The sequence below is a fragment of the Epinephelus moara genome, chromosome 24 (genome assembly GCF_006386435.1).
Source record: "Epinephelus moara isolate mb chromosome 24, YSFRI_EMoa_1.0, whole genome shotgun sequence".
In the NCBI taxonomy this organism is placed as follows: Eukaryota; Metazoa; Chordata; class Actinopteri; order Perciformes; family Serranidae; genus Epinephelus; species Epinephelus moara.
In genome coordinates this window covers 7,391,466-7,417,220 of record NC_065529.1, presented here as the reverse complement: position 1 = coordinate 7,417,220, position 25,755 = coordinate 7,391,466, and the positions used below count along the sequence as shown (strand labels likewise).

Genomic DNA, 25,755 nt, shown 5'->3' with positions numbered 1-25,755 from the left:
CCGAGCAGAAAGACCCGGGGTTATTGAGTCCTTTTGATAGTGTCAGTGCACAGAGAGCTTGTAATCTGTCTCCCCAGCTCCAGCCCTCTCACCCAGTCTCTCTTACTCCTCTGCCCGCCGGGCAAGTAGTTAGTCACACCAGCGAGCCAGTCCTCTCTGTCGATTGTGTTGACTCATTGCAGCAAAGAGAAGTCTTTATTTTTGCTGTTCCGGGACGACATTTGCCGGAATGCATAAGCTACAGAGCTGTCAGATGCTGACTGTAAGATTAGTCCAGCTGGACAGAGCCTCCACTGGGGCGAATGATCACCATGTTTAGTGTAAATTCCTTGTGATATGCACAAGTGCAGATTGTGTGCTGACTTGAGTGTCTTTTTCGTGGATAAAGGGACAGTTTACCCCAAAATCAAAAATACATACTTTTCCTCTTACCTGTAGCGCTATTTATCAGTTTGTATTATTTTGCTGTGAGTTGCTGAGAGATATTGCCGTAGAGATGCCTGCCTTTTCTCTGATATAATAAAACTAGATGGCACTCGGCTTGTGGTCCTCAAAGGACTGACAAAATGCATTGAAAAACAACCTCAACAGCAATGTCTCTTTCCAGAAATCATGACCCAGGTACTCAAGATAATCCAGACCATGTCATGAGCAGTTTCATGTAGGTACTATTTTCTTTCTATTGAATTACACCTGCCAACTGTATCACTGGGCAGAGGGCAACGTACAGTGATTCTCTCTGAGGTTTGAAGTTGTGATGCATTGTGCTGAGCTGCTCATTGGAGCAGTTTTGGTTCTGTGTCCTGCTCAGGGATAAGCGTGGTAGTGGGACATAATGAACGCTGCAGCCTCTGGAGGCCAGTGTTGTGGCTTTGTGTTGCTTATGTTATCTTGTGAAAAGAAAGAGAGTCTTGGCTGCCCTCTATGTGTACAGTTTAGGGTCATCTGCTCAACAGCCAATAACAACACTTCACTGTCTGAGATGGACATCATTATATCCCTTATGTTACATCTGCTTACCTGAAAGGGAAGTGGAAAGTTGAGGCTTGGCAGTAGGCTGTATTCTTCACACAGTGTCCCTTTGGTCTCACTCATCCCTCAAAGGCATGGTACATTTCCAGTAATGGGCAGCAGCACTCACAACAACAACGCTATTATGAGCCATAAAATGATAATAATCTTTTTTTTTTCAATTTTACATCAGAAGAGAACAGTTTAGGCTGAGAACATAAAACATAATCACCACAATCTGTAGGATCAGATCACTGAGTACTGGAATGTCATTATATTGTATTCTCATTTCATAATAAAAGAGTTAACATGTTACATGCGGCACTGCTCCTATAGGTATTCAAAGGTATAAGCAGTAAGCGCCAAATAATCCCAGTATATCATCAAGAGTTGCTAATGTTTCAACGTCGATGTGAAGCTTCAACAGAGTTTCAAAGTGTGATGAGTTATTTTGGGAATCCAGGGTTCTGGATGTAAAAGTCACGCTTTCTGTCTTTGTAGACAATGAGTGTGATTACATGGACAAGAATAACCTGTTTATGTGGCTTATCCTGGTTATTATCAAATTTTGGGATGTGGTGTTTACATAAGCACAGAGAAACTGAGTTATTCACATGTCATTTTTTAGCAGTTCAAGTGGTCTGAGGTCTAGACTGCTGTTGGTTGGGTAAAAAACAAAGAATTCAGACAGAAAATGGATAGAAAATGGTCATGAGAATGATAAGCTTATAAGATGCAGCATAAGCATAAGCTTATAAGATGCAGCTGTACAGGTTGTTCTCAGCCTCTCTGCTGACTGAATATCACATGGACAGCACAGATTCGTCAGTATGTCACCTGCTACTGATTGGTTAGGGCAAACAAGACAAAATGCAGTCATGAAGCGCTCTAAATTTACCACAGCTTTGATTTCCGTATCAGAGCGGCCTCCCCATAGCAACAGTAGCTGAGGCTCATGGGTATCATAGTTCAAGTTCTTTATTTATCATATGCACATCAGTTATAGAGAAGCAGTTGTTAGCAATGAAAATCATGAGTCTCAGGTTCCTTCCAACTATGCTAATGAAATATGTAGAAAACAGAACAGTAAAAGCAAGACAGGAATCTAAACATAGAGTAGGGTAAGTTAAAATAAGGCATAAAATATAACTTAAAGACAAAACACAAAGTGAAATAAATTAGACAGTAGTTGCAAATGCATAAACTGAATATTAACATAACGTAAACAGGAATGTAGTAAAGTAGTTACAATAGTAGTATTAGTACTATCAAAAGCTATGCACGATTCAAAACTGGCGGACAAAACATATAGGTATTATCATATTTATTTATTTATTTTTAAAGGATATAACATGAATGTATGTCTCCAGCAAACTCGATGTTGAGGACTGCAGAAAACTCTGAAACAGGACTTAAAATACATCTGTAATCAGGGCTCCATGTCATTGGTCTGACATCCCATTAGTCCGACGTCCTGTTTTTCCGATATGTGATTATACTAGGCTATACTGTATTTGTGTACCATAGAGGATCAGCAAACGCAACAAAAGTAGGCTACTGGTCGAGATACAAGTGTCATAGAGAGAAGAGAGTGAAACACCATAACCTCCTGTTATTAACTCTGGGGTCCAGGTTGTGTGGGGAGCTCTCCGCGGTGCTGAACGGCTCCCGGCAGGCGTATTTCTGCCTTGATGGTGCGCTGCGACCGGCTCTGGGTCAGCTGGGAAAGGCTTGAGGCGGAGCAGGCTCACGGCTTATGTGTTTGTCACTTTCTTTTTCATTTTAACCCACACCATGATCTTTTCCTAACCCTAACCAAGTGGTTTTTGTGCCTAAACCTAACCAGACCTTAACCACAGGGCATCATGATGATTTCGGAACAACGGGACTTCGGAGCAATGGGTTTAATATGGTCGGAACAATGGGTTGTCAGAATAATGGGCTGTCGGACCAATGGGCAGACCCCATAATCAGAGGGTCCTCCCACTTAGCAACTTGATAGTAATTAAGGATCCCCTCCGCTCAAAATGCATCGCTCAAATACCTGAAACTCCAGTACAGAGCGAACTTTTTAGGACAAATAGCAGAGTTAGCATTAGCACAGTAAACATTTTGACAGCAAACACGGTGGTGTGTGCAGGTTTTGGATGTAAATCGGACCCTGGAGCTTCCTTCCAAGAGACCCGTTGTAGCAGATATTATTATATGTTTCACATCATTAACACCATGTCAGGCAGTTAGCTAACGGCAGCCATCTTGATTTGCTTTGCTCTTTCACCAGCCAGTGAAATAAATTAGACAGTAGTTGCAAATGCATAAACTGAATATTAACATTAGTGCATTAGTTCATTAGTGCAAGCAGCGTTGGAAGACAGGGCAGAGGCCATATCCAGAAGTTCTTTGAGCTTTTTAGGGTTTTTTACTTTTTATGATAGAAAACCCATAGATTGTCTCAAATTATGGATGTAGCCACCGCAACATCTCCCATTGGTTTGTGGAATCCCATTTTGAAGCCTAGAGTTTGGCATTTTGGCCATTGCCATCTTGGATTTTGGAGCCAGAAGTGACCATATTTGGACAAGAGGGTGGACATAACCCTAATGCTAGCTGCTAGCTTGGTTAGCACAGTGCATTTACAGCTGTGGTTAACTGTAATAATACCAATGCACATACTACTTACCTGCAAAAAACAACCATTAAAAAATGTTGTCCACTTCCTGGTAAAAACAAACAAACTGAATATCCGTCTCCTTAGAGGGTCTGTTAGTACAACCAAACGCTGAGCAAGACCATTTTCAGGCAAACAGTATGTTGTAATTAACTTTTATTTAGTGAAAACACATGGAAATAGTGACAGCTAGCCTATAGTTCCATCTATATCCTGTGAATTTGGGGGTAAACCGTGTTTATGTTATCTAACCATCATAGTCAACGTGGTAGTGACTTGTCAATTGATGGCACTCACCTGTCACTCAGAGCAACCACGGCATTACTTACACATAACTGTAGGCCATGATTACGTTTAAACAAGTGAGTTAAATAAAAATGTACCTCCTGTACAGTTGGCATTAATGAGGGAATTTTTGTACCAGGCTGGAAACAAGTTTATTTCTGTTGTAAAGTTGGGCATTTTACCATGGGGGTCTATGGGGATTGACTCGCTTTTGGAGCCAGCCTCAAGTGGCCATTTGAGGAACTGCAGTTTTTGGCTTTTCTTTTGTGGCTTCATTTTTTTCAGCCCCAGAGGGTGCAGCTCAGGAAAACCATATCAAACAAAATTTCAATTATAGCAGAGTATTTTTCCATTCTTTAAAATGCAATTAAAAGCAACCTGTGATGTAGCTCATGTTAACCACACTTGATCATAAAGTAATGCTTTGATATCGATGCAATGCAGACACTGATGACTCTTTTTTTTAAAGATTATTTTTCTGGGCTTTTTGCCTTTAATTGACAGGACAGTGTGTGAAATGGGGAGACAGAGAGAGAGAATGGGGACTGACACGCAGCAAAGGGTCGCAGGCCAGACTTGAACCTGCGACCGCTGCAGCGATTCAGTGCCTTTGTACATGGGGCGCCGGTACTATTTACTACGCTACCGACGCCCCAACACTGATGATCTTGACTGAGCATATTCCCCTCTGTATATTCACTGCCCTTAATTAATAATGATTAAATGTAAGGCTTGCTTACTTTTATTGCTCACCTGAGTTAGTTTGTGGGCTACTCCGTGAAGATGATTAGGCTTACTTGCCAATGTCAGCTTTAGTAATAGATGGTTAACATAGATGCAGCATGCATCTCTTGGTGTTATCCCCGGTTGTGTCAGTTACTCAGTCAGCAGTAAACTTGTAAATCATTAGTAAAATCTATTTAGCTAACAATTGGGAGGAAGATGTCATATTTTCACTCTAATTGACATGCAGTAATATTGACTGTAGTACTAATATGACACGTAGGTTACGTTCCTCTGAACTGATGTTGGCCTGTTGGTTATTCAATAAATTTAAATTTTCTCAAAACTGAAAGCTTTGGGGGCAATGCATGTGTTGGATTTCCCAGATAACACCTTTGAATGATTTTAGTGGTTGTGAATGAGGGGTCAATGCAGTGTTACTAACTTGTCCCTACCTTTTATTGTAACATGTTTACCTACAAATTATGGAACAACATGTGTTCCTCCATCTGTGTGGGTGGGACTGGCTGAGTACAAACCTTTACAGTACATGTGCTACATATGGATTTGTAAGCCAATAAACAGAGTCACCCGTGCAAATTCCAAGACTGACTGTCAAACAACAGGATTCCTTTGCGTTCCTGATACTTGTGTGGGAGACTGAAGTGCCTTGTGCCATCTTTGTAGCGCTTCTTGTATCAATGAATAAACCGGTGAAGATAAATAATTCAAAGTTTGCACTTCTTCCAGGGTATTTACCCTCCTACGCTGTAAGAACATGTGTAACTTAATTTTTATTTATGTAGAGGGCAATATTTTCTGCTTTTGTATCACACAAAAAACTTGACACAGTGCTGAGCTGCATCTCAAATTAATCCTCAGCTTCCCAGCTTTCAGTTGATGTATACCACTTCTATATTGCATTGACCTGCTATCTCCTCCTAAAGATCCCATGTCCCTCTGGAAAAGGACAAAATTGGGTCGATAGGGAATTGAAGAGTTGAATTTTTAGGTTTGGAGCATTGTTGAACATACAACAGAGTTCGGAGCTCATTATGTGGAAGTTATATGCAGTTTGTTACTCGCTGCTATTGAACTGAAGTCTTAACAACAGCAACACTGGAGCACAACAGTAGGGGAACTTCTCAAGAACCGCTCATTCAGGTTCTCTTTTGTCATCTATTGTTGTAAGTACTGTAGTGAGTGCCGGAGAGTTGTTGCATATGTCGCTGAAGACAAGCTCAACTCAGTCTGCAGAGCCCTGAAGCCCTGCTCCCACTGCTGCACAGCACGTTGGTCATTCGTTTATGCAAAGTTTATTAATATTGAACATGTCGCCTGTGCAAACTGTACCAAATTCGGCACTGCATTTCCTTGGGTCCCCTGCCATACACCAACTAAGTGTGAAGTTGATCAGATCAGCGACTCTCGAGATATGTGAAGGCCAAACAGACAGACACTGTAGTTTAACATATTTTGTCTTCTTTGCCATACAGGCAACAGCTCTTACATTACCACTCAGTCCCTGCTTTTGGAGACATATTCTGAGCTTTCCTCTTCACTTCACATTTGCTAAAAGTGGCAGTGAAAACTGCAGCAGGGACAAAACTTGCGGCTTATTAGGGACATAAAATTCACACCATAAAAACAGTGTAAAACAATCATATTCCTTTAAATTTATTAATTCATTCATTTTTTGAAATCATTATAAATGGCAAACAAGTCATCTAAATTAAAATCTAAATTTGAGACTGACTGATTTATCATTGCCTATATTTGAATTTTGTCACCACCCTCATTGAAAGTTTTTTTTTTTCTTTTCTCTATTGCCTTGTACTCTATTGATGTAATTTGCAAGGCACTGTGAAGAGCCACTGTTTATTGATGGCACTGTATTAATAAAGACCCAGCCTCATTAAGATGAGTAATAGGTGTCAAGGTTTGAGGGAAAGGTAGGTAGAACAAAAAAAAAACTTCTTGTCTGAGGGTTACACGTCAATATGTCCTTATACAACTACCTCTATGATGGTTAAAGTTTGGTTAATTTCAAGCAAATCAAACTACTTGGTTTAAGTTTGTAAAAGATTGTTGTCATGGTGAAAATAAACCATTGTTGGCTGTTGGTAAAGGTCAGGGTGCAAATGGTTGCCTGCTTTGTTAAAGTCAGACACTGTACACCCAACTCCTAACCCTGACCTTGGTGCTTTTAATTCATAGAGAGAACAGTCAATGATCACAAGAGCTCAGCTGAGAATGGAAACTAGGGTTATATCAAGCATTTGAGCAAATTACTGTCATATTGGTAGGAGAGATTATAATGCCTTTATAAAAACTAGGGTTACACAATATTGGATTTTTTTTTGCCGATGTCTGATACGTCAGTGTGTAATAACTCATTTGACTGAAAACTAATATCGATACATCAACTTCTTTCCCTACCTAATTTTAGTGATCAACAAGTCTCTTCTGTAGTGGAATTAACATCATATTATGCATGCATACTCTTATTGTGATGGGCCACCAGCAAATGGAGACATGAAATACAATACTTTTCAATGTATGTATTCATTCATTGTGCAAAAAAAGAAAAAAAAAAACATGTTGTCTGATTCTGGTAGTTCATTCTAAAGCTGATAAGCGCCACTACCAACAACGCACCTAAATTATCAGCATGTTGGCCCATTCCAATGACGTGCCAATATTATTGTGCATCCCATCTTAGAATCCATTCATTTTGGCATGAAGCATCTCAAGAAAGAAAAAGCTCCCCTGCACCTCCTCATAAAAACAAGTAAGTGCTGACAACTTCACATGAAATGTGATTTGATTTTAATGTGGCAAGGAACATTCACGTCACAATGGTAAAAACAATTCATTTGGTTATTACAGACTAAAAGCAATGTAATTGTCCTTTTATCATTTTTTCCTATTTAATTAACAAAAAGGAAATACATATAATACTGTGCACTGTAATCCGAGCCGCAGAAACCCACAAATAATAATAAGTTACAAACAATTACAGAATACTGTAAGTGCAAATTTCTTCTTTGTTTGTCCTTTTTTTTTTGTAACTGCGCCTGGGATGGCTTTTGGCTTTTCATTTTCTCTTACACTAATGCTCTCCACATAGACTCCCCATCCCCCTGTCTATGTGGCACCTTAGATGGCTCCCCATGTCACCTAGAGATTATCACTAGCTTTAATTCACTTAAAATAGTAAAGGGCTATTTAGTTTTGGATTAGGCATTTTAAAACGTCTTTATTTTGGAAGGGATGGATGACACAGTGGAAAACTTTATTCACACAGTAGTCATTTTTAATGGATTTTTTTTTTTTGGTAGATGGCTTTTGGGCATTTCTACCCCTCTGATCACCTTCTCTTGGTCTTTGATGCTTGACTCATTACATGTTTTTTATGATGTTTGTATGGCTTTATGTAGCTGCAGTCTTTAGTAAATCCCCCGTCGTTTTGCTCAGTACTGAAATTACATTTCTCACCAATAACACGCACACAATCAGGTAATAAAAAGAAAGTAAAACTGTTGTGGGAGAGAGTCTGCTGGTTTAACAGTTTGTGCATCTCTCAAGTTGGAGAGGAAATCATTTATTCACCCTGCATCCCGTGGCCACATACTATGTATGTGGACAAGTGAACAACCTCTGCAGTAAAGGTCAGCAAGTACTGTACAAACAGAGGTCAAGAAGAGAAGTCACGCTCACTCCTAATATTTTGTGTTTCCCAAGAAATCAGTAGATGTGAGTGTGTCTCTGCATGGAGAGTCTTTGGGGTTACATTGCTCCATAAAAAAAAATTAAAAAAGGATGGAAGTCGAGAGCGCTTCTCTAACCTTTAGAGCACTACTGCCCCCATTTTGGTGAAGTTCAAGCTTTAAAATACTTGTACTGCTCTTGCTCGGCAGACTGGGTGTGTGGTATTAATTAAAATGACTGCATCAGCGTGTAATTAGGGGTTTTATGGTTGAAGTCGAGGGTCATAACTTGGATCACCAGAGGGCTCCAAACTTTCTTTTAATGTCCCTGCTGAAGTTTAACGACTTGCCACCTGTACTCCAGTTGGAGCTCTTTTTCTGCTCATAAAGATCTTCTTCACTTTCATACCTCTGATGCACAGTCGGACTCATTAGGGCTGGATTCACAAAGAAACACGATGACTATGCAAGGATTAAATATATACTTTTCAGACTAACATCTGAAGTATGAAGTTGATTAATTCTCTTGGTAAATTATGATTAAAAGCCAGCATAGCTACAGCTTCAGAACTACTCAGGTCACTTCACAGGAGAGCATTTAGGAAGGGGGAAACAATGATACAGATATTTCACTGGGAAACATAATATTCATTATAGCAAAATAAAACAAAACAAAAAAAACACAGCTTTGCCCACTGGTGTTTGGTTCAAACTGAAGCAACAGTTCAGTCAGAGTCATCATAAATGTAACCTCTTGAAGTCAGGAATGACTGTCCTACTGAAAGGTCCTTCATGGTGTCTTGACCAAGCGGCAACCTCCAGGGCTGAAAAATGAAGCCAACACCCAAGTGCCAACAACTGCAGTTCTTTGAATGGCCACTTGAGGCTGTCTTCAGAAGCCAGTCAGTCCCCCATGTTAAAATGCTCAGCGTCACAGCCAAAGTAAACATGTTAACAGCCTGATACAAAAATGATTTTAGTCTTTATAGCTAATTTCCTCAATAAATGAAAACTTCATAGGGGGTGAATTTTTAAATAACACACCGTTTACATTTTTTTAAGGTTTAAAGTTACACATAATTAAGGGAGGGCTGCTTTGAGTGACAGGCTGCCTGCCAGTCCAATCCACCCTTGCTCCTCCACAGCTCCACCCTCTTGTCTAAATATGGTCATTTCAGTGCCGACATGTTGGCACATTGGTTGTGTTGTCTTCTTTTGTGCAGTTCATTAAAATAAGATATTACAGTGATATTTCTGTCATATCACATTTTTGTTTATTTTATTTTTTGGTAATTTACAATTTGAATCTAACAGTCTGTATCACTTCAAAAATGAGGACAGCCTGGTTTCAGTGCACATCTTTATTTTTTTAAATTCTCATTAATTTCTTTAAGTGAACTGGATAAGTGTTGAGGCAATCTTATCGAGCGTGTCAGCTATCCTTTCTTGATTGTCCAACACCGCTTCCGAGATCAGGCTTGGGGAGGCACGGACCAAGTACGCGTGGAGGTACTGCTGCAGGAGGGTTCTGGTTCTGTTGCAGGTTGGCTCTGCGGGACTTCCATCTGTGAATAAATAATAAATCACGCCATATTGTTGTGACCCTCAGTCCAATACTAAGACATATTTTGATCTTACACACACTATGGTGCCTTTAGGACACGTTTTAAATAAAGGTATTATTTCCGAGAAAAAAAGAAAAAAAAGACCTTCCGATTCCTCTGGAGTAGCAGCCGCACAGGGAGGGGATGAAAGCGTTGCCTCGGGGCCCAGGTCTGTATCCAGACATTCAGTCGATGGTGCTCCTAAAAAGTAGGGTGGGGAAATTAAACTATTAATTGAATAAAATAAACATTATAGTGATTTAGATTTTTCCCATAGCCTACCTGAGAGTGCCGTGTCCCTGATGGTGGCCCCGATGCGCTGGTCCAACTCAGACAGGTTTTGGGTGTCTGCTGTTCCCCCTCCAGTCCGTTGCATCTCCCGTCGGAATTTTGCAATGTTTTTTTTTTTTTTTTTTTTTGGTTTGATTTGAGATCAAACCATTTCTTTTTCACCCCCTCTGTTGTGCGTCCTTCTCCAGATACTGCGTTCACTGCATGTGTGACAGCCTCCCATGCTTCCTTTTTGTTAGTGTTACTGCACTAAGGCTACTAAATATATTTTTTTTTCCTGCAGCTGATTTCCTGCAGCAGTACCTCCACCTCTGAACTACCAAAGTTTTTTTTTCTCTTTACCTGCTGTGCTCCGATTGATTTACTTTATGCTTTGGGCATTTTGTTGTTGCTGTTTCCTCTGTATGACATCTGTGTCTGCTCATGGCCCTAGAGGTCTCATGCCCTTTTATGGGCATTGATGGGCGGTTACCTATGCTAATCCTATGTTAATTAGGCTCACCTGGCACGCGCTTTCAGTTTACGAGGAGATGGGATTCATCAATTTAAGAACACAGCTGCGAACAATTCTGCCGTTTAAGAACACGTTGATGAATCTGATGTAGAGTTTTCTTAAGAACAGCTTAAGAAAGAATCTAAGAAGATTCTTAAGAAGATATTGGTGAATGAGGCCCATTGTCCTCTGTACAGCATGTCAGGTCTTTGTAAATAAAATGCCAAATGCCATTAAAAAAAAAAAAAATTCTAATGGTTAGAACATTGCATTTTAATGAAAAATCAGGTTACATTATCTGTATTGCATTTTAGTTTTCAAATTTGAATCAACATTTCAATATTGTCCACTGTACAGCGGGGTAAAACATTGAAAATTAAATGTCAAATAGCTTTTTTCCAAATTCATTTTAATACGGTCATAAAACACCTATGCGAGTAAGAGGAAATGAAAATTGGGTTATTCTATTTTAATTTTTACTCAAATAACATACAATGCAGAACATTATAATGCTTCTGTGGAATTACAATTTAATTCTCATTTTTAAATTATCATTTTAATAAAGTCTCCTGGGGTCTTCCATAGCTGTAGTCGGCCAAATAACACATGCTGAAATGTAACGTAAGGAGGCAGAGCTTGGGTTTGGACTCAGTGTTCATATAAAGCCAGCTCCATGTTGTCTGTAACCCTGACACACAGTGTCTCTAACAGACACTGCTGTTTACTTTGTTTGAGTGAAAAGTACGATTTTTCCCATTCCTCCACATAATGCCTTTCATACCTCACTCCAAATAGTGTTTTTGTGTCTCTTCACGAAAAAAAAAAAAACAGATGAAAATGACTCCTATCAGGGGGCCATGTATTTTTTCAGAATATAAACTGGATGCTAATTCCTCAGTCTCAGTGCTGTGTAATACAAGCTAATCCCTCTTCATTATGAGAGCAGAGCAATGGCAGTTTTGGCACTCGCCTCTTCACGGGATTTGAAAATGGCAAGTGTGGATTTCAAAGTCATCCTGGTTTATCAGTAAAGTACAATATCTCTCTTACAACCACTTTCAATAAATCATTTTTTTGCGTGTAAACTGGCAGTTGTCAATTAATCGGGCCCTTCTTTCAAAGTGTTAGAACGGTGCAACTTTTCCAGACAGGAACTCCATAATGAAGTAACTTTTTTATTGATTTTTTTTTTTTCCTATTTGTCTTTCTTCTCGATTTTGTCGTTTCCTTTCAAGTGGCAGAATAAAGAGGAGTCTTTGATACCCACCCAGAAAAACATGAGCATCTGGGAGATGCTGAGAAACAAAACACCATTTGAATTATTTGTCTTTGAAGCTCCATTCATGAGCACTTTTCGCGTATCAGCCAGCGTGACTTGAGCTGCATCTCCAAACTTTGTTGTTAGGAGAACAAAGTCTCGGTGCGTTTGGCTCTGTACACAGCTACGTCCCTTCGTGTGTGTATTTGTGTGTATGTCTTTGCGTCTGCGCACGTGTGCGTACACTCATCAACCTGTGCTGGTGATAGGGCTACGTGAGCCACCAACACATGTGGGTTATCTTGTTTGTTTGGATGGCAAACAGAACCCCCCCACCCCACCCCACCCCCCACCCCCCCCACCCCCTTCCAGTCTGCCGGTAGATAGTTTTGGCATTGAAATGGCGTAATGCCTCTGTTGGGCAAAATAAATTCTGCGAGTGGTGAGCTGTTACTGCGTGTATCCCTGTGATAAGCTGATCATAAACCCTGGGATTTATGATACCAAATTAAAGAGCAACATTTGTTCACTCAACTATTATTTAGCAGATAATGGGGCAGAGGAGAGACAGGAAAGAAAGACTTTTCAAAGCTGGAGCTGGTAGGGTGGTAGGGTTTGACAAGACAAAGAAGGAAAATGACTTCAAGCTTTTATTCAAAGCTTTGAGACATTTATATTTACTCTATCGAGCCAGGATATGACAGCAGAAAAAAAACCCTCAAACAATCTCTCATCAACAATAATCTCTCATTTGTCAAAAGACAGACAAGTAAATGTGATATAATTATAAATGGAAGCTGCTGCTGTCTCTTTCCACAGGCGATGTGAGAGGCTCTTCGCTGGTGCTCTTGCCTGCTCACAAACCAGTTTAATCACAGCTAATGCAGAAGTGTTGTGGTGATGGGCTTCCTCCTCACCAATGTGCTCATTTAATACCAGTTTTTTTTTAAAACAACTCGTGTAATAGTTGGGTTTGGAGTTAGTTTTGTGGTCCTTCACTAGTCTAACTGAAAGTTAATTGTTTTTTTGCCTGTACTGCAGAGGCAAGGCTAACCCTGTAAATACGAAAGTCTGTCCGTAAGTGATTGAGTAAGAGAGTATTGAAGTTACACCATTGGTTGGAGTGACTGATGACATAAGTGTCGGTATTTCACCACTGGCCATTGCTCTTTTGAAATGCGTAGGCACTGATTCGCTGACAGTCCTGTATTACTGTTTTGCACATTGCCTGTAATAGAGGCTGACACTTTTTTTGGGAATCCTGTGAGTCACGTGGTTCCTGTGGGATGGGTGTCAGTTTAACCATTCATCACATGAGTGGGTTGGGATAGAAAAACAAAAAGTCAGCAGGAGCCAGTGGGAGGGGACTCATAATAGTCAGCAGCTATTATTATCATTTGTTTCCACAGAACATAGGGAATACATGCATGTCAGTATGAGCATCAGGCCCTCGGGAAGTGTGCCGGGCTTTGAAACCAATTTTTGTAATGGCCAAACAGTGGTTCTGCAAAAAACTGCCCAAAAGATGTTTTCCCATAGATAACACTAGGAAAGCGATGTCTAGAAATAAATGTGTCACAACCCTTGCAAAATAACTTCCACTATCAAGGTTTAATCATTCAGTCGGATAACATTTGGCAAGTCTAAAAGAGCCGCAGAATTAAAATATTTTATCCTCATGCATGTTAACGGAGTGCTTAACCGTAAGTTGGCAACTCGGTCACAGTCAATCGTTCTCAGCAGCTATAAGTCTCTAGTGCGCCTGCCCTATGGGCCCAATGATGCGGAAGCTGCACCGATCATCTGGGTTATTTCATACCACAGAAACAGAGTGATTTTTGCTTCATGTGCAACAGAGCAACTTTAATAGGAATGAACGGGGCCCCGCTGCCAATGCTGTATCCAGGTCTCTTAATACGTCCATGATGAGCATATCTTTTTTTCATGTTATGCATGTGATGTACAATGGATTGTTTGTTGAGATAATATTATCGCAAAGCTAATTTCCACTAGCACATTCATGGCAAATTCTTACTGTGTGTTAGCATCGAGCTAATGGACCAACAGCTAGTTATTTGCCACATGATTGTAGCAGTTAGACTCAAAATAAACTTTGTTACCAAGTAGGACTTAACTCACCAAAAAATTTGCCTTCGTTTTTTATGCATGCAATAAACATATTAAGAGGAAATAAAACTTAAAGACAAAGAACTGCAACAGTCAAAAACATATATAAAGAATCGAAAAATTATGATAAAAATATAAAAAAGATAATGTAACAGTATCTATCTATCTATCTATCTATCTAAGCTCTTAGGAGTTTTTTCAGCGTCAAACTATTCTGTAAAGTTAATTGGTTAGTTTTCATAAATAGGCTTAATATGTAGTCTTGGTATGAATAAACAAAATATGAGAACAGGATGGGACAGGAAAAAATCCACTCCCATGTCACCCATTAGTCAGTAATCAGTGTGACATTATATGATGGTGGAATTAGCAAACACTTAGCAGCTGCAGGTGAAATGGCAGTTTAAGACGGAAGAAAGAGTTTGTTTGAGGAACAGCCGTGTCTGTGTGACACAAGCCTTAAATTTATTCAAATGCTACTGATGCTACCTGTTATTTTCAGTTACTGTTACAATGTCAGAATCGGTGCTGCCACTATTAAGACAAGAAAGTGGAATGGGACATTGAAATTGAAGCGAATATTATGTGTTAAAATGTCAGAACGGGCACGAGCACAATGACAAAATTCTTCTTTTAGTACAGCACAGGAAAAAAAGGGAGGTTTATGTTGAATGGAGAAAACCAGAGCTGATCTGTGGGTACAGCTCCAGAGAAAAGCAGGTCCCTTTTGCCGCAAAGTGTACTGTGAAGAAAACCAGATCAAGATGTACTGTTCTTTATTTAAACTTATGTGAATATTTCGGCTGGACCACAACAGTTTGCCCTATTTAGGCCAGTGTTTAGTTTGTCCACTCTGGGCTACTGTAGAAACAACATGGCAGACTCCATGGAAGAGGACCCACTCTATATAGATATAAACATTTAATTCTAAGGTAACAATAACACAAAGATTTTTAGTTTCAGGTGGTTATACACAAACACTATACACATTTCTGCCAATATAGCCCCCTAGATCCTACATACTAGTCCTTTAGTCTATTTTTGTCTTTTTTGCTGTGCAGTAACTGCTGTGATTACAGTTCTTAACAGACACATGTGGTGTTTGTATTTCTCCCTGCATCCCACCTCAGTCTTCATAGATGCCAACATCTCTGAGTATCACATACATAAAATCCATCATAAGCAAGGCTTTTCTTTCATTATGTTGACTGCATCATCAATGTCCTGCCATAACGTGCTCTGCCAGTGTATTCCTGAGCCCCTCCATCAGTGGACAGAAAACAACACGAAATACATTTTTACATCTGTCATGAGTAATGGACCTCATGAATCTGTAATTTGACTTTGGCTTGATGATTTGTTGTGTTTTCCATTACGCTTTGTTAAAACAAGCAGGGCCTGTTGCAAAATTAAGTGAAATAAATGAAAGACGGAGTCCTTGCTGGTGACGGTGGAAGGCCGCAGTGTTAAATGACTGAAAGGTTTGTCATTAATAAGCAGTGCACTGAAACAGCCAGTGTAATTACTTTTTTTCCATAATAACAGTAGCAAAAGAATAATGGCCACTGCACAGTTTTCCTCTGAATACATGCATGTATTTCTTTTTTTCCAAAGGTCACATAGTAAAAATGTTTCAGTGGAGTGACCTCCCTGTGCAGCTGTGGCCTCTCTACATCTGTTTGTCAAATAATGCTGACACTGTGGAGGTATCCCACATGCTATACACTGTGATTTGTACCAAATATTATGCATACACAACTGTGCCTCCCACAAATTGCATTCATATGCAAAGCAGAGAGAAATATGTTTTGGATGAAAAGCAGTGTCATCTAGACTGGGTCCTCCTTCAAAAAACAATATAGATCAGTATAGAAAAGTGTTATTGGCAGTGATGGTAGTTTGAAATATATATACCATTCTTTTCCTGCATAATTTAACAGTTTACTTTTGACTGTAACCTCAAGGTATGGAGCCTGGAGTTTGCATAAAAGCACACATTGATTGAATTTTAAAATGGAAGCACAAAACTAAAAGCTTTTTAAATTTGACATGAGGTCAGGCTTGTGGCAAACATTGATAGGCAGTTCTAAAATAACACAAAATCATGATCTATTTTAACCAAGACAGGTCTCTTCTATTACAATCAATATCAACCCAGTGAAATCAAAGATAGTGAAGGATTTCTTTTACTCCTCCTAACTGTGCTGCTGCTCAGCAGCTGTGCACTCACATAGACACATTAGGAAATGTAATCAAGTCAAATTTGACAGCTGCGGATAGCTGTGACCAGAGGCATGATGATTTCAAGTTGTCTGTCCGTCCATATGTCCATATATGTGTACTTCCGTCCATCCATTCTTGAGAACCCCTTGAAGGAATTTCTTCAAATTTGGCACAAACGTCCACCACAGCTCAACAATAAACTGATTAGATTTTGAAGACTGGTCAAGGTCACTGTGACCTAGTGTCCATCGCATTCTGGTGAACGCAATATCTCAAGAAGGCCTCGATGGAACTTACTCAAGTTGCTCTTTTTAGCTGTCGACTCAGGCAACTCTACTGTTTTCATGTTTTTAGACCTGACCGCTGCCTTTGATACTGCGGATCACAGGATTCTTTTACCATGTCTTGAACATTGTGTGGGTAATAAAGGTACAGCCCTCAAATGGTTCCACTCATACCTGACTGATAGAAGCTTCTCATTTTGTCTTGACAAACACTCCTTAGCAGCAGCTTCACTTACTTGTAAGGTTCCTCAAGGCTCCATTTTGGGGCCCCGTCCTCTTCTCACTCTATATGCTGCCCTTGGGGTCCATTTTTAATGGCCATAACATTCCATTACATTGCTTTTCCGATAATATCCAGATCTATTTACTGTTAAAAACAAAAAGTAAGGAGTAAGGATTCTATACAGTCTTGCTAAACTGTTTATATGATATCAAGACTTGGATGAATTTAAACTTTAAACATTTCTCTCTCTTAATGATAATAAGACAGGGATTGTTGTGTTTGAAGGACCAGACCAATGGTATGTATATGTACTTTCTTTATTATTTTTTCAATATGGCCCTAATCTTCCTTTGTACATTTCATACTGATGATTGAACCAGGAGTATTATTTAATGTGCATTCAGTTATTGAAAATTAACATCGTTAAACAATGTGACTTATCCTACACACTTAACAACTCAAGCGCATGGATCTTTAAAATGTTGAACATGTTAACTGTGATCTCCCACACCACAGGCATTGTTTATAGACATCTATGTTTAGACCAGCAGTTCTTATTTGTGCACAGCTTATTTCCTAATTATCCCTCCATAACAGAGCCAGATGTTGATGCTCAGAATGTTCTGATACCACTGCAGAGCTGGTGTCAGGTGAGCTCCACCCATCTGCTACTGCCTGTTCTGCTGGTTGGGTTTAGGCTGCGCAGCCATTAACCTGGGTCAGCAGCTGGTAGAGCATCGGCGTGTTGGCAGCTCCCCATGTTCTCCCTGACCCCATGTCACCCGCTCGCCCCGGATGCATGTAGATGAGTTGGGCGACACAGCGGTGTTAGGCTACAGTGTCACTGTCATTAGAAAGGAGGTCAGAGCGCTGTAATGACTTTCATGCTAAAAAGCCTGCTTCCTGTCAGCAGCGCCACAGGTCATCAGATATATCATCATCATCATGGGACTGGCTATTTACTCTGGCCAGACAATGTCAGGACAGCATGTAGCTCTGTGTAACACTACAGGTCACACCTCCATTTTTACTCTAATTACACTGAAATTAAACAAGAGAAAGATGTTAAACACAGGTGAGCTGTACAGTGCACCCTGGGGATGTCAAACTCACCACTGAAACTGGAGGTATAAAAGTAAAAGCATGAAACACATTAATAATACTGTGTTTTTTTACCCACGAATTATAAACCATGTACTGCATACTTTACTGCCCAGTCTTTACCAAAGCATGCTGTATTGTTTCACTTTTGAGGAATTTTTTAAGGATTTATTTTAATCAACTTATAGATTTTAATAATATATTGAATGAGACTTTATCATAAGGGTCCGTAATTTCTTGATGATTCTCTAATATTTTATTCTCTATTAATTATATAGAAACATTGTTTAAATGGTATGGTATTCTTCCAGTTCCAGTTTATTTCAGTTCATTTCTCATGTAATGTGAAGGGCTTAAATGAAACACACTTGCACAGGCAAGCATCACATGGAGAATAAAGTATACAATAAAAAGTGAATACTGAATTAACATTTACTTGGGTTTATATGGAGCTCATCTCTCAAGGATATCCCTGTAATCTCTATAGTTAGCACTGCATTATATCATTCTCTCAGGAAAAGGTCCTACAAATAATTCAGATATTATGTATCATGAATAAGATACAGTATTATTTTTTTATATTCTAAACATTTCAAGAGCATATTGATTTGTAAAGTGCACATTATCCAGCCACAAAGTTGTAACTGACAATATTGGTGATGGGTTGATGGACTAACACTAGCATGTTTGAAATCTATAACATCAAGAAAAAGGTCAACCCAGACATACTGGTTGTTTTCAAAACCTGAAGTTAGGTAAAATCTCAACCGTCAGTTGTTTGAATACTGGACAACAAGTAAAGTCTTTTCATATTCATGCAGGTGTACAACACCTACATAACCTGACATTTGACTTGTTCTGATTAAACCCTAAGCCTATTTTATAGGCCTCTGCTCGAAAATTGCATACTCATAATGAAATGAATATATCTCTGCAACCAAAAGGTCTATTTGAATACTTTTAGTGTCATAGTAAAGGGAACACTTGTGAGATTTGTTAAGATGTGTAAAGATCAGTATATGTGTTATATGTGAAGAGTAAATGAAGATGGCACACAGCACAAATGAAACATTTTGAGGTTCGCCTAAAAAAAAAAGAAGCATTTTCAGGATGAGTATCCCTTTGGAATGATGCAGCTGCAGCTCCAAACCTCTATCACATCATAGTACAATATGTGAACATTAACTCTCTATCACATCATAGTACAATATGTGAACATTAACTCTGCAAAGGCTGATTCTGATAAAGTAAAGCATAACAATATTAGAGAGGTTTTAGTACAGAAAATTCAGGCGAGCTACAATATTAGAGAGGTTTTAGTACAGAAAATTCAGGCGAGCTCTCCAAAAATGTTTGCATGTGATTTTTGTCATGTACAATCCTATATCTTTAATTTTTTTGTTTCTGTAAATCCCTACTGATGTTTAGGATATACACATACAACTGTCTGTTTAGTTTTTTTTTTCATGTATTTCCCACTCCAAACTGACCAATACACACCTACTACATGTGAAACAGATTTTCTCTTCTGTGCTTTGGAGACTCTACCTCTGCAACCAATTGGTCGATTTGAGTGATTGACACCTCGTTTGATTCGTTGGAGCCAATAGAATGACGCTATACACACCAAAACGAGATTGACAGCACTGTAAGCCAATCAGAGTCAGTGGAACGCCATTGTGGGGGAGATGTTGGCTGCTGTGAGTGGTCATTGTTATGCTTACCCCCAGAACCTGAAGTCCGTCATGTTCGTCCGGATTCATTTGAATGACGGACAACATGTCTGTCAACAGGAATGTGGTGTGATTTAACGGCAGAATGAGCTTTTCATGGCAAAAACAACAAAGGTAAGAGAAATATTACAGCTATAGTGATACTGATACTTTGCTGTTTCCACACATATGTGCCAAAGAGACTCTACACCAGAGTGTCTGCTTTCATTTGAGATGCATGGCTTGTGTTTTGCATAATGTGTCGTCAAGTTAGAGCCCAAAATATACCGAGTGGGTCGGGATATCGGTGCTGTATGGAGTTTGATTTGTTGTTGTTTATTTAGTTGTTGTTTTGGCATGTAAAAAGGGTTTTACAGCCTTGTAGCCCAGGTTCTGCTGTTTAATTTGATGTGCAACATCACTATATTCTTCATGATCAGTGCATTGTTTCACACTGTGTTTGCAAAGTCGCTCTCAAAGTCTCCCAATTGGGGGACTTTCGGTTTTAACAGGCTATTCTGCTTATACCTTCATGCTAACACCTGTTACCAACACATTCTGACTCCCAACTCGTCCAGTAAAGCAGCTTGGTCAGTGCCTCTATGTGTAAAACAGTGATGTTCTAGGTTCCCTTGTAGTGTCAGTTGTGAAGGCTCAGGGATTGCGTGGCAGTTTTCACTCATTATATGCATTGTGTCTTTAAAAGACACTGCCATGTTAACAGGAAATGTACAGTTTCTACTTGTTACATACATACTTTTTACAAAATAAACTTCCAACATAGGTTTGCTTAGTTTTTAGGTTTACTTTGTTCGGTTTAGAAAAAAACATCGTGATTTGGCTTAAAATAAGTGCATTTGTTATCATGATAATGTAACATGACATATATCATGTAACATATGTGACATGTCTTGTGACGTTGACTACATTAGTAAAAAAAGTTTACTAAAATAAATCAACATTGACTTTTGGTTTTACACGAGACACAAACAGCTGTCTGCTGGGTGAAAGTCCTGTGTTTGTTTGACCCATCTGTCCACCCCAACCTCCTCCCTACGTGGACTTTCTTGCTATTTGTACTCAGTCGATTGCTTGGAACATTTATTAATGATGCTGCCAGTTGCATTTAATACAGATGCTAAAGGGTGCCGTGGTGGGTCGATATCAGATGCTGAGGGCCAAAGACCAAGTGTTGGTATTTGACAAGTTGGGAGTGAGAATAGGTTGCTTTTGCCTCTGCAGCTCTGTTACCACTTAAACCTCCTTCTTACATGCTGAGCTTTTGGTGTTTTTGACTTTACTCAGATCCAATTAACATCTATGTGTTTGTTAAGGGCTTTAATTTAGGCTGAGAGACTTGTATCTGTTAAGTGTTTGAGTTAATTCATGACCTTGGAAAAAGTCGACAAATGAATCTTCACTTAAGGTCCACTTAGTGGTTTTTTTTTTTTTTTTGTCTTACTTTCTTCATCAGTGTCTACATTTTGTTCAGCGAACTGAAGGGCAAACACAGAACTTAGCAACATACATCTGCTGACGAGGACTCTGTGATGCAGTTTGAACCTCTAGAAAAAAACTTGTGAATGGACCTCCGGTTATGATTTTTTTTCAGCTTTATATCTGAATATTTGAAAAGGGTTTTATCCTGCCTCTTCATATCAGGTTCTTGAACTGGAATTTGAGTAACAGCACTTCTCTGTCTCTGCTGTGAACTCTGGCGATCCTCTCCTTCCAGTCATGAACTGAATACAGAAGGAGTCAGACTGACAACTCTCCTTAAAATACTTCTCAATCTCGCATGTGTCTGAAATCTTAAGCGAGCGTCACTTCCCCCCAGGACATTTCAAACACAGTGCAGCAAGTCAGCCTGTAGCCTTTATTGGGTTTTTTTTTTCCTTCGTTTTTTTTCTGAAACAGTTTATTTCCAGACGGATATTGTGGGAGCCACCACAGAGAATATTTAAGGAGAATTAGAGCAGCTTAGTAAGTGTTTGCTTACCAGCATTGAGCTGGTGGACGCTGGATCACAACTTATCAGACTGTGAGTTTGTCATAATGACTGTGGGGGTGGGTTACTGACTACTTAAGATGCGCAGGCACGTTACAGGTCATATTAGCCATTTGTTGCAAACCAACCATCAGGATAAATACCACTGTTTGTAAGGCAGGAATAGAAACTCATCACTTGATTTTGATTGCTGTAGGAAGTCTCTTCCAATGCATTTATTCCAGTGACAAAAAGACATGTATGTGCTTTTTATCTTTGTATGTAGTTTGATTGTATTTTCATGTATTATACTAACAGATGCAAGAACATGTGCACATGCTAAACAAACCTGCCTGAGGATGAAATAGCATGAGGACAAATCTGTTTTTTGTTTTCAACCTTGGTTTGATTTTCAGAATTTTTGCCAACAGTCTTGGCTTTGATAACATTTTACTTTACTTTAGAACACTTACACATGTACTTTACTTGCAATCTTGACGTACTTGTTTGGATTGGATGGTACCTTCTATACCGTATACTTTTTATCTCCCACTACATTTCAGGGGCAAATGCTGTACTCCATTATATATGACAAGCATACTTACCAGCTTCTCTGCACATTAATATTTTTGAAAATAAAGAAAAAATAAAACATTATCAGTTTATAAAACATTATGCATTTGTATAGTTCAACCTACCCAACAGCATATAGCCTACTGTAGTTAAAAATAGCTCCACTACATCTAATGAAAACATGCTGCTAACAATTTTTACATCTTTATGCAACAGCAATAACAAAACAATAATGTAATTTATATAGTGATATTATAGTATTTATGGATAACTTAATATCCTATTTAAAATGAGTACTTTTACCTTAAATACTTTTGTATTATGATCATAATACTAACGAGGCTGGTCTCATACAGTGTTCATATGTAGCCTATACCTATGAAAAATAATGCACCAGAATTCATATATAGCCTGACCCCTGTGATCGTGAGCTACTAATTTGGGTATAACTCACGTAATTGTTAAGGCTGTGATCATGTGACGAATGCAAATGAGTAAAGAAGGAAGTAGTATAAACAGTTACAGTACTTGTAAGGAGGCAGATTGAGGTGGAGGATGAATCAAACAAATACAGAACTTTCCCTCAAGTAACGGATGTTTTTGTAACGTGTGAAACCAAATGAACCTTGAGTAAAGGCACATTGTTGTAAGTAAACCTAACCTACGTTACATTACATAAAGTAGGTAACTTATGTCAAGTACATAACATGATGATGCCCAACCATGTTTCATTTCCTGAAATGTAACTTCACATTCCTAAATCTAACCCATGTAACTTTTTGTAAGTACATAGCTTACGTTAAAGGAGCTATATGTAAGAAATATAAAGCAAATAGTCGTAAAATCCTCCTAATATGTAATAGAGACTAAGGAATAATGTTCATATAACATACTGATCTCACCGACAACAATAGTACAGCCAGAATATTCGCATTTAAAAAAAAAATTTACGGTCCGCAAATCATGTTTATGTTTTGAATTTGTGTTTTGGCCTGTTGTGCCACCCACCGCCGTCTACCAGTCACGCAGTCAGTAGACTCTCAGCATCAGTTACAGTTACGACTGAGCTACAGCAGCACGGCAAGCAGCATTAGCAGTGTCCCGGTACATAGCATTAGCAGCCGGCTCCTCCTCAGCTGTACCCCGGCAGCAGCGGTAGCAGCAGAGAAGCCGGACTTGCTCGAACAGTCCGCTGGAAAGCCGCAGATCAAGGACGCGGTGACGCGGCCCTGCCACGGCAGCCGCCCGTGGGCAAACAAATCAGTCTCCAGCGTGCCGCTGTCCAGCAACCTCGAATCTGTAGGGGAGGAGGGGCGGACGCGACTCGCGGCAGTATTTTGAATTTGGGTGCAGTAACCGTTTTGGCCACATTCTTACATACAGCGCCTTTAAGTATGTAATGTGACGATGCCCAACCATGTTTCTTTTCCTTAAACCTAACCGACAAAACTTTACATTCCTAAACCTAACTTATGTAACTTTTTCTAATATACGTATCATATGTTAAGTGCGTAATGTGATGACGCCCAACCAAATTTTTTTTCTTTTCCCCCCTAAATCTAACCTACATAACTTTACATAAAGTTCGTAGCTTAGATTAACTACATAACATGACGACACCCAACCAGGTTTCTTTTTTCTAAACCCTCATTATGTAACTTTATGTTAAGTATGTAGCTTAACAGGGCCCCACCATGATTATTTTCCTGAACCCGAGCTAACTGGTAGGTGCACTAATTTGTTGGGTGCTCATTTGTTGTATCATGCAAACCCTTGTATGAGGACGCATTCTGCTTTTATATATGTGCATACTAAAATAATCAATGCATTACTTTCTCTTGTCATAGAATATATTTCACCTTGAATTTACACTTTTATTCAAGGATCTCAATACGTAATCAACCACTGTCAGACAGATTGTATAAAGCCCCAGTGTTAACATATCATATAAAATGCTTAATTAGAATTGGTAGTTGACACACCAATTTTTTTAATCTGTGTTATAATGAATGAGTAGAGCTTTTTCATAGCAGACAAGCTGACTTGTAATAGCATGAAAAGCACAGGTATGATTAATACGGTGGTGATTAATGGTTCTTGGATATTGAATATTGGTAAACGCTACAAACACCAGCCAGGCTCTAAAGCACAGCATTCACAGTTTGTGTGTAGTGTAGTGTAGACTATCACACAAGTGTGTTTAGTGTGTCTGTGTGCGAACATGTATGTTCAGTGTACCCCTGTCTTGTGTTGACAGCGCACAGGTGTTCTCTCCACTGTTTTCCTCTCCCCTGTCTCTGTCCTGACCTGCTCACAGCTGCTAATTGGTATCTAGGAGACTGTGTGTCCTCCTCAATCCAACATGGTTCACTTCAGATATTTAATAGATAAACAGGTCGCACAACTCTTTTCAACTACAGTGTTTATTTCCCAAATGGTTTCAGCTACTTGGCCTTCATCAGGGTGGTTCAGTGCAAACATATAACAGCGGAACCACATTGTATGTCTAACAAGCTGTGCAGTAATGTATTTGTGTACCTCTGTCAATACAGGTGAAGGATACATGAACAGTCCAATACATTAAGTTCTTCCTGAGATGCTGTTTTATCCCTTTAATGTCCAAACTAAGAAGAAAGCAACAGAGAGAGAGAGAGAGAAAAAAAGAAAAATCAAATTTAAAAACCATACACTGTTAAAATACTAGTAATATGTTAGTATACCCACATATATCAATTTGTTACCATGGCATTAGTATTACCAGTGCTAGTATTACTTCCACTTAATTATCCTAGATATTTACCATTACAGTGCTTTGAAAACGTCTCAGAAATTGTGAAAAATCATACATTTTGTTTTCATCAAATAAATAATGGAATAACATTTAATATATGGTATTATCAACAATGACTATTCATCCTTTTTTTATTTGATAGAAATTGTAACTAATTGTGACTACTTCCTGTAGGAGGTGAACTGAAAAGGCGTACTCTTCAAAGACACAGCGACAACTAGTAGCTGAGTAGCTTCTTTTTTTTTTTCATTTAAAGAGGTACCCTCATAATTTGTAGTATCTCCATAAACTAATAGGTCTCACAAGAGTCAAATTAGAAAAAATACTGGGCAAAATTGAATCAGCAGAGGCCAAAATATCATGACTTAAAGTTAAATATCCTTTTTCTGTAAGGAAATTGTTCAATCTTGATAAAGCTCCCCCACAGCCACTAAAGACATGACACAACTGTTTTCACAGGCAGAGGAGTACTCAGCTTGATGAGTAAATTGATCTCTCTGTAAAATTGGTGCAGTGCCCCTTTAAATTTCACTGCCTCACAAACCAGAGGCAGGCTTTATATTTTTGGTTTATTTTTTATTTTTTTGCTGGATCTGCTTGCATCAGCAAAGCATGGAATATAGTGTAAATAAATATTTTTATATGTAATGTTATTTAAAAAAGCATTCACTAAACAACAATATATAAGAAA

General features: G+C 39.0%; 1 protein-coding gene across 5 annotated transcripts in view; it reads left to right on the top strand.

Annotated features, from left to right (window-relative positions):
• Positions 1 to 25,755, top strand: part of fhit (fragile histidine triad diadenosine triphosphatase) — a 533,753-nt gene that overhangs the window by 247,738 nt on the left and 260,260 nt on the right. The window contains exon 1 of one of the 5 annotated variants that reach the window (XM_050039367.1): positions 19,793 to 19,848. The exons of the other annotated variants lie outside the window; for them this stretch is intronic. Coding sequence (XP_049895324.1) covers positions 19,831 to 19,848 — 18 coding nt within the window. The 5' untranslated portion in view covers positions 19,793 to 19,830. Of the gene's footprint in view, positions 1 to 19,792; positions 19,849 to 25,755 lie in introns of those variants that run through there. 5 annotated transcript variants of the gene reach the window in all.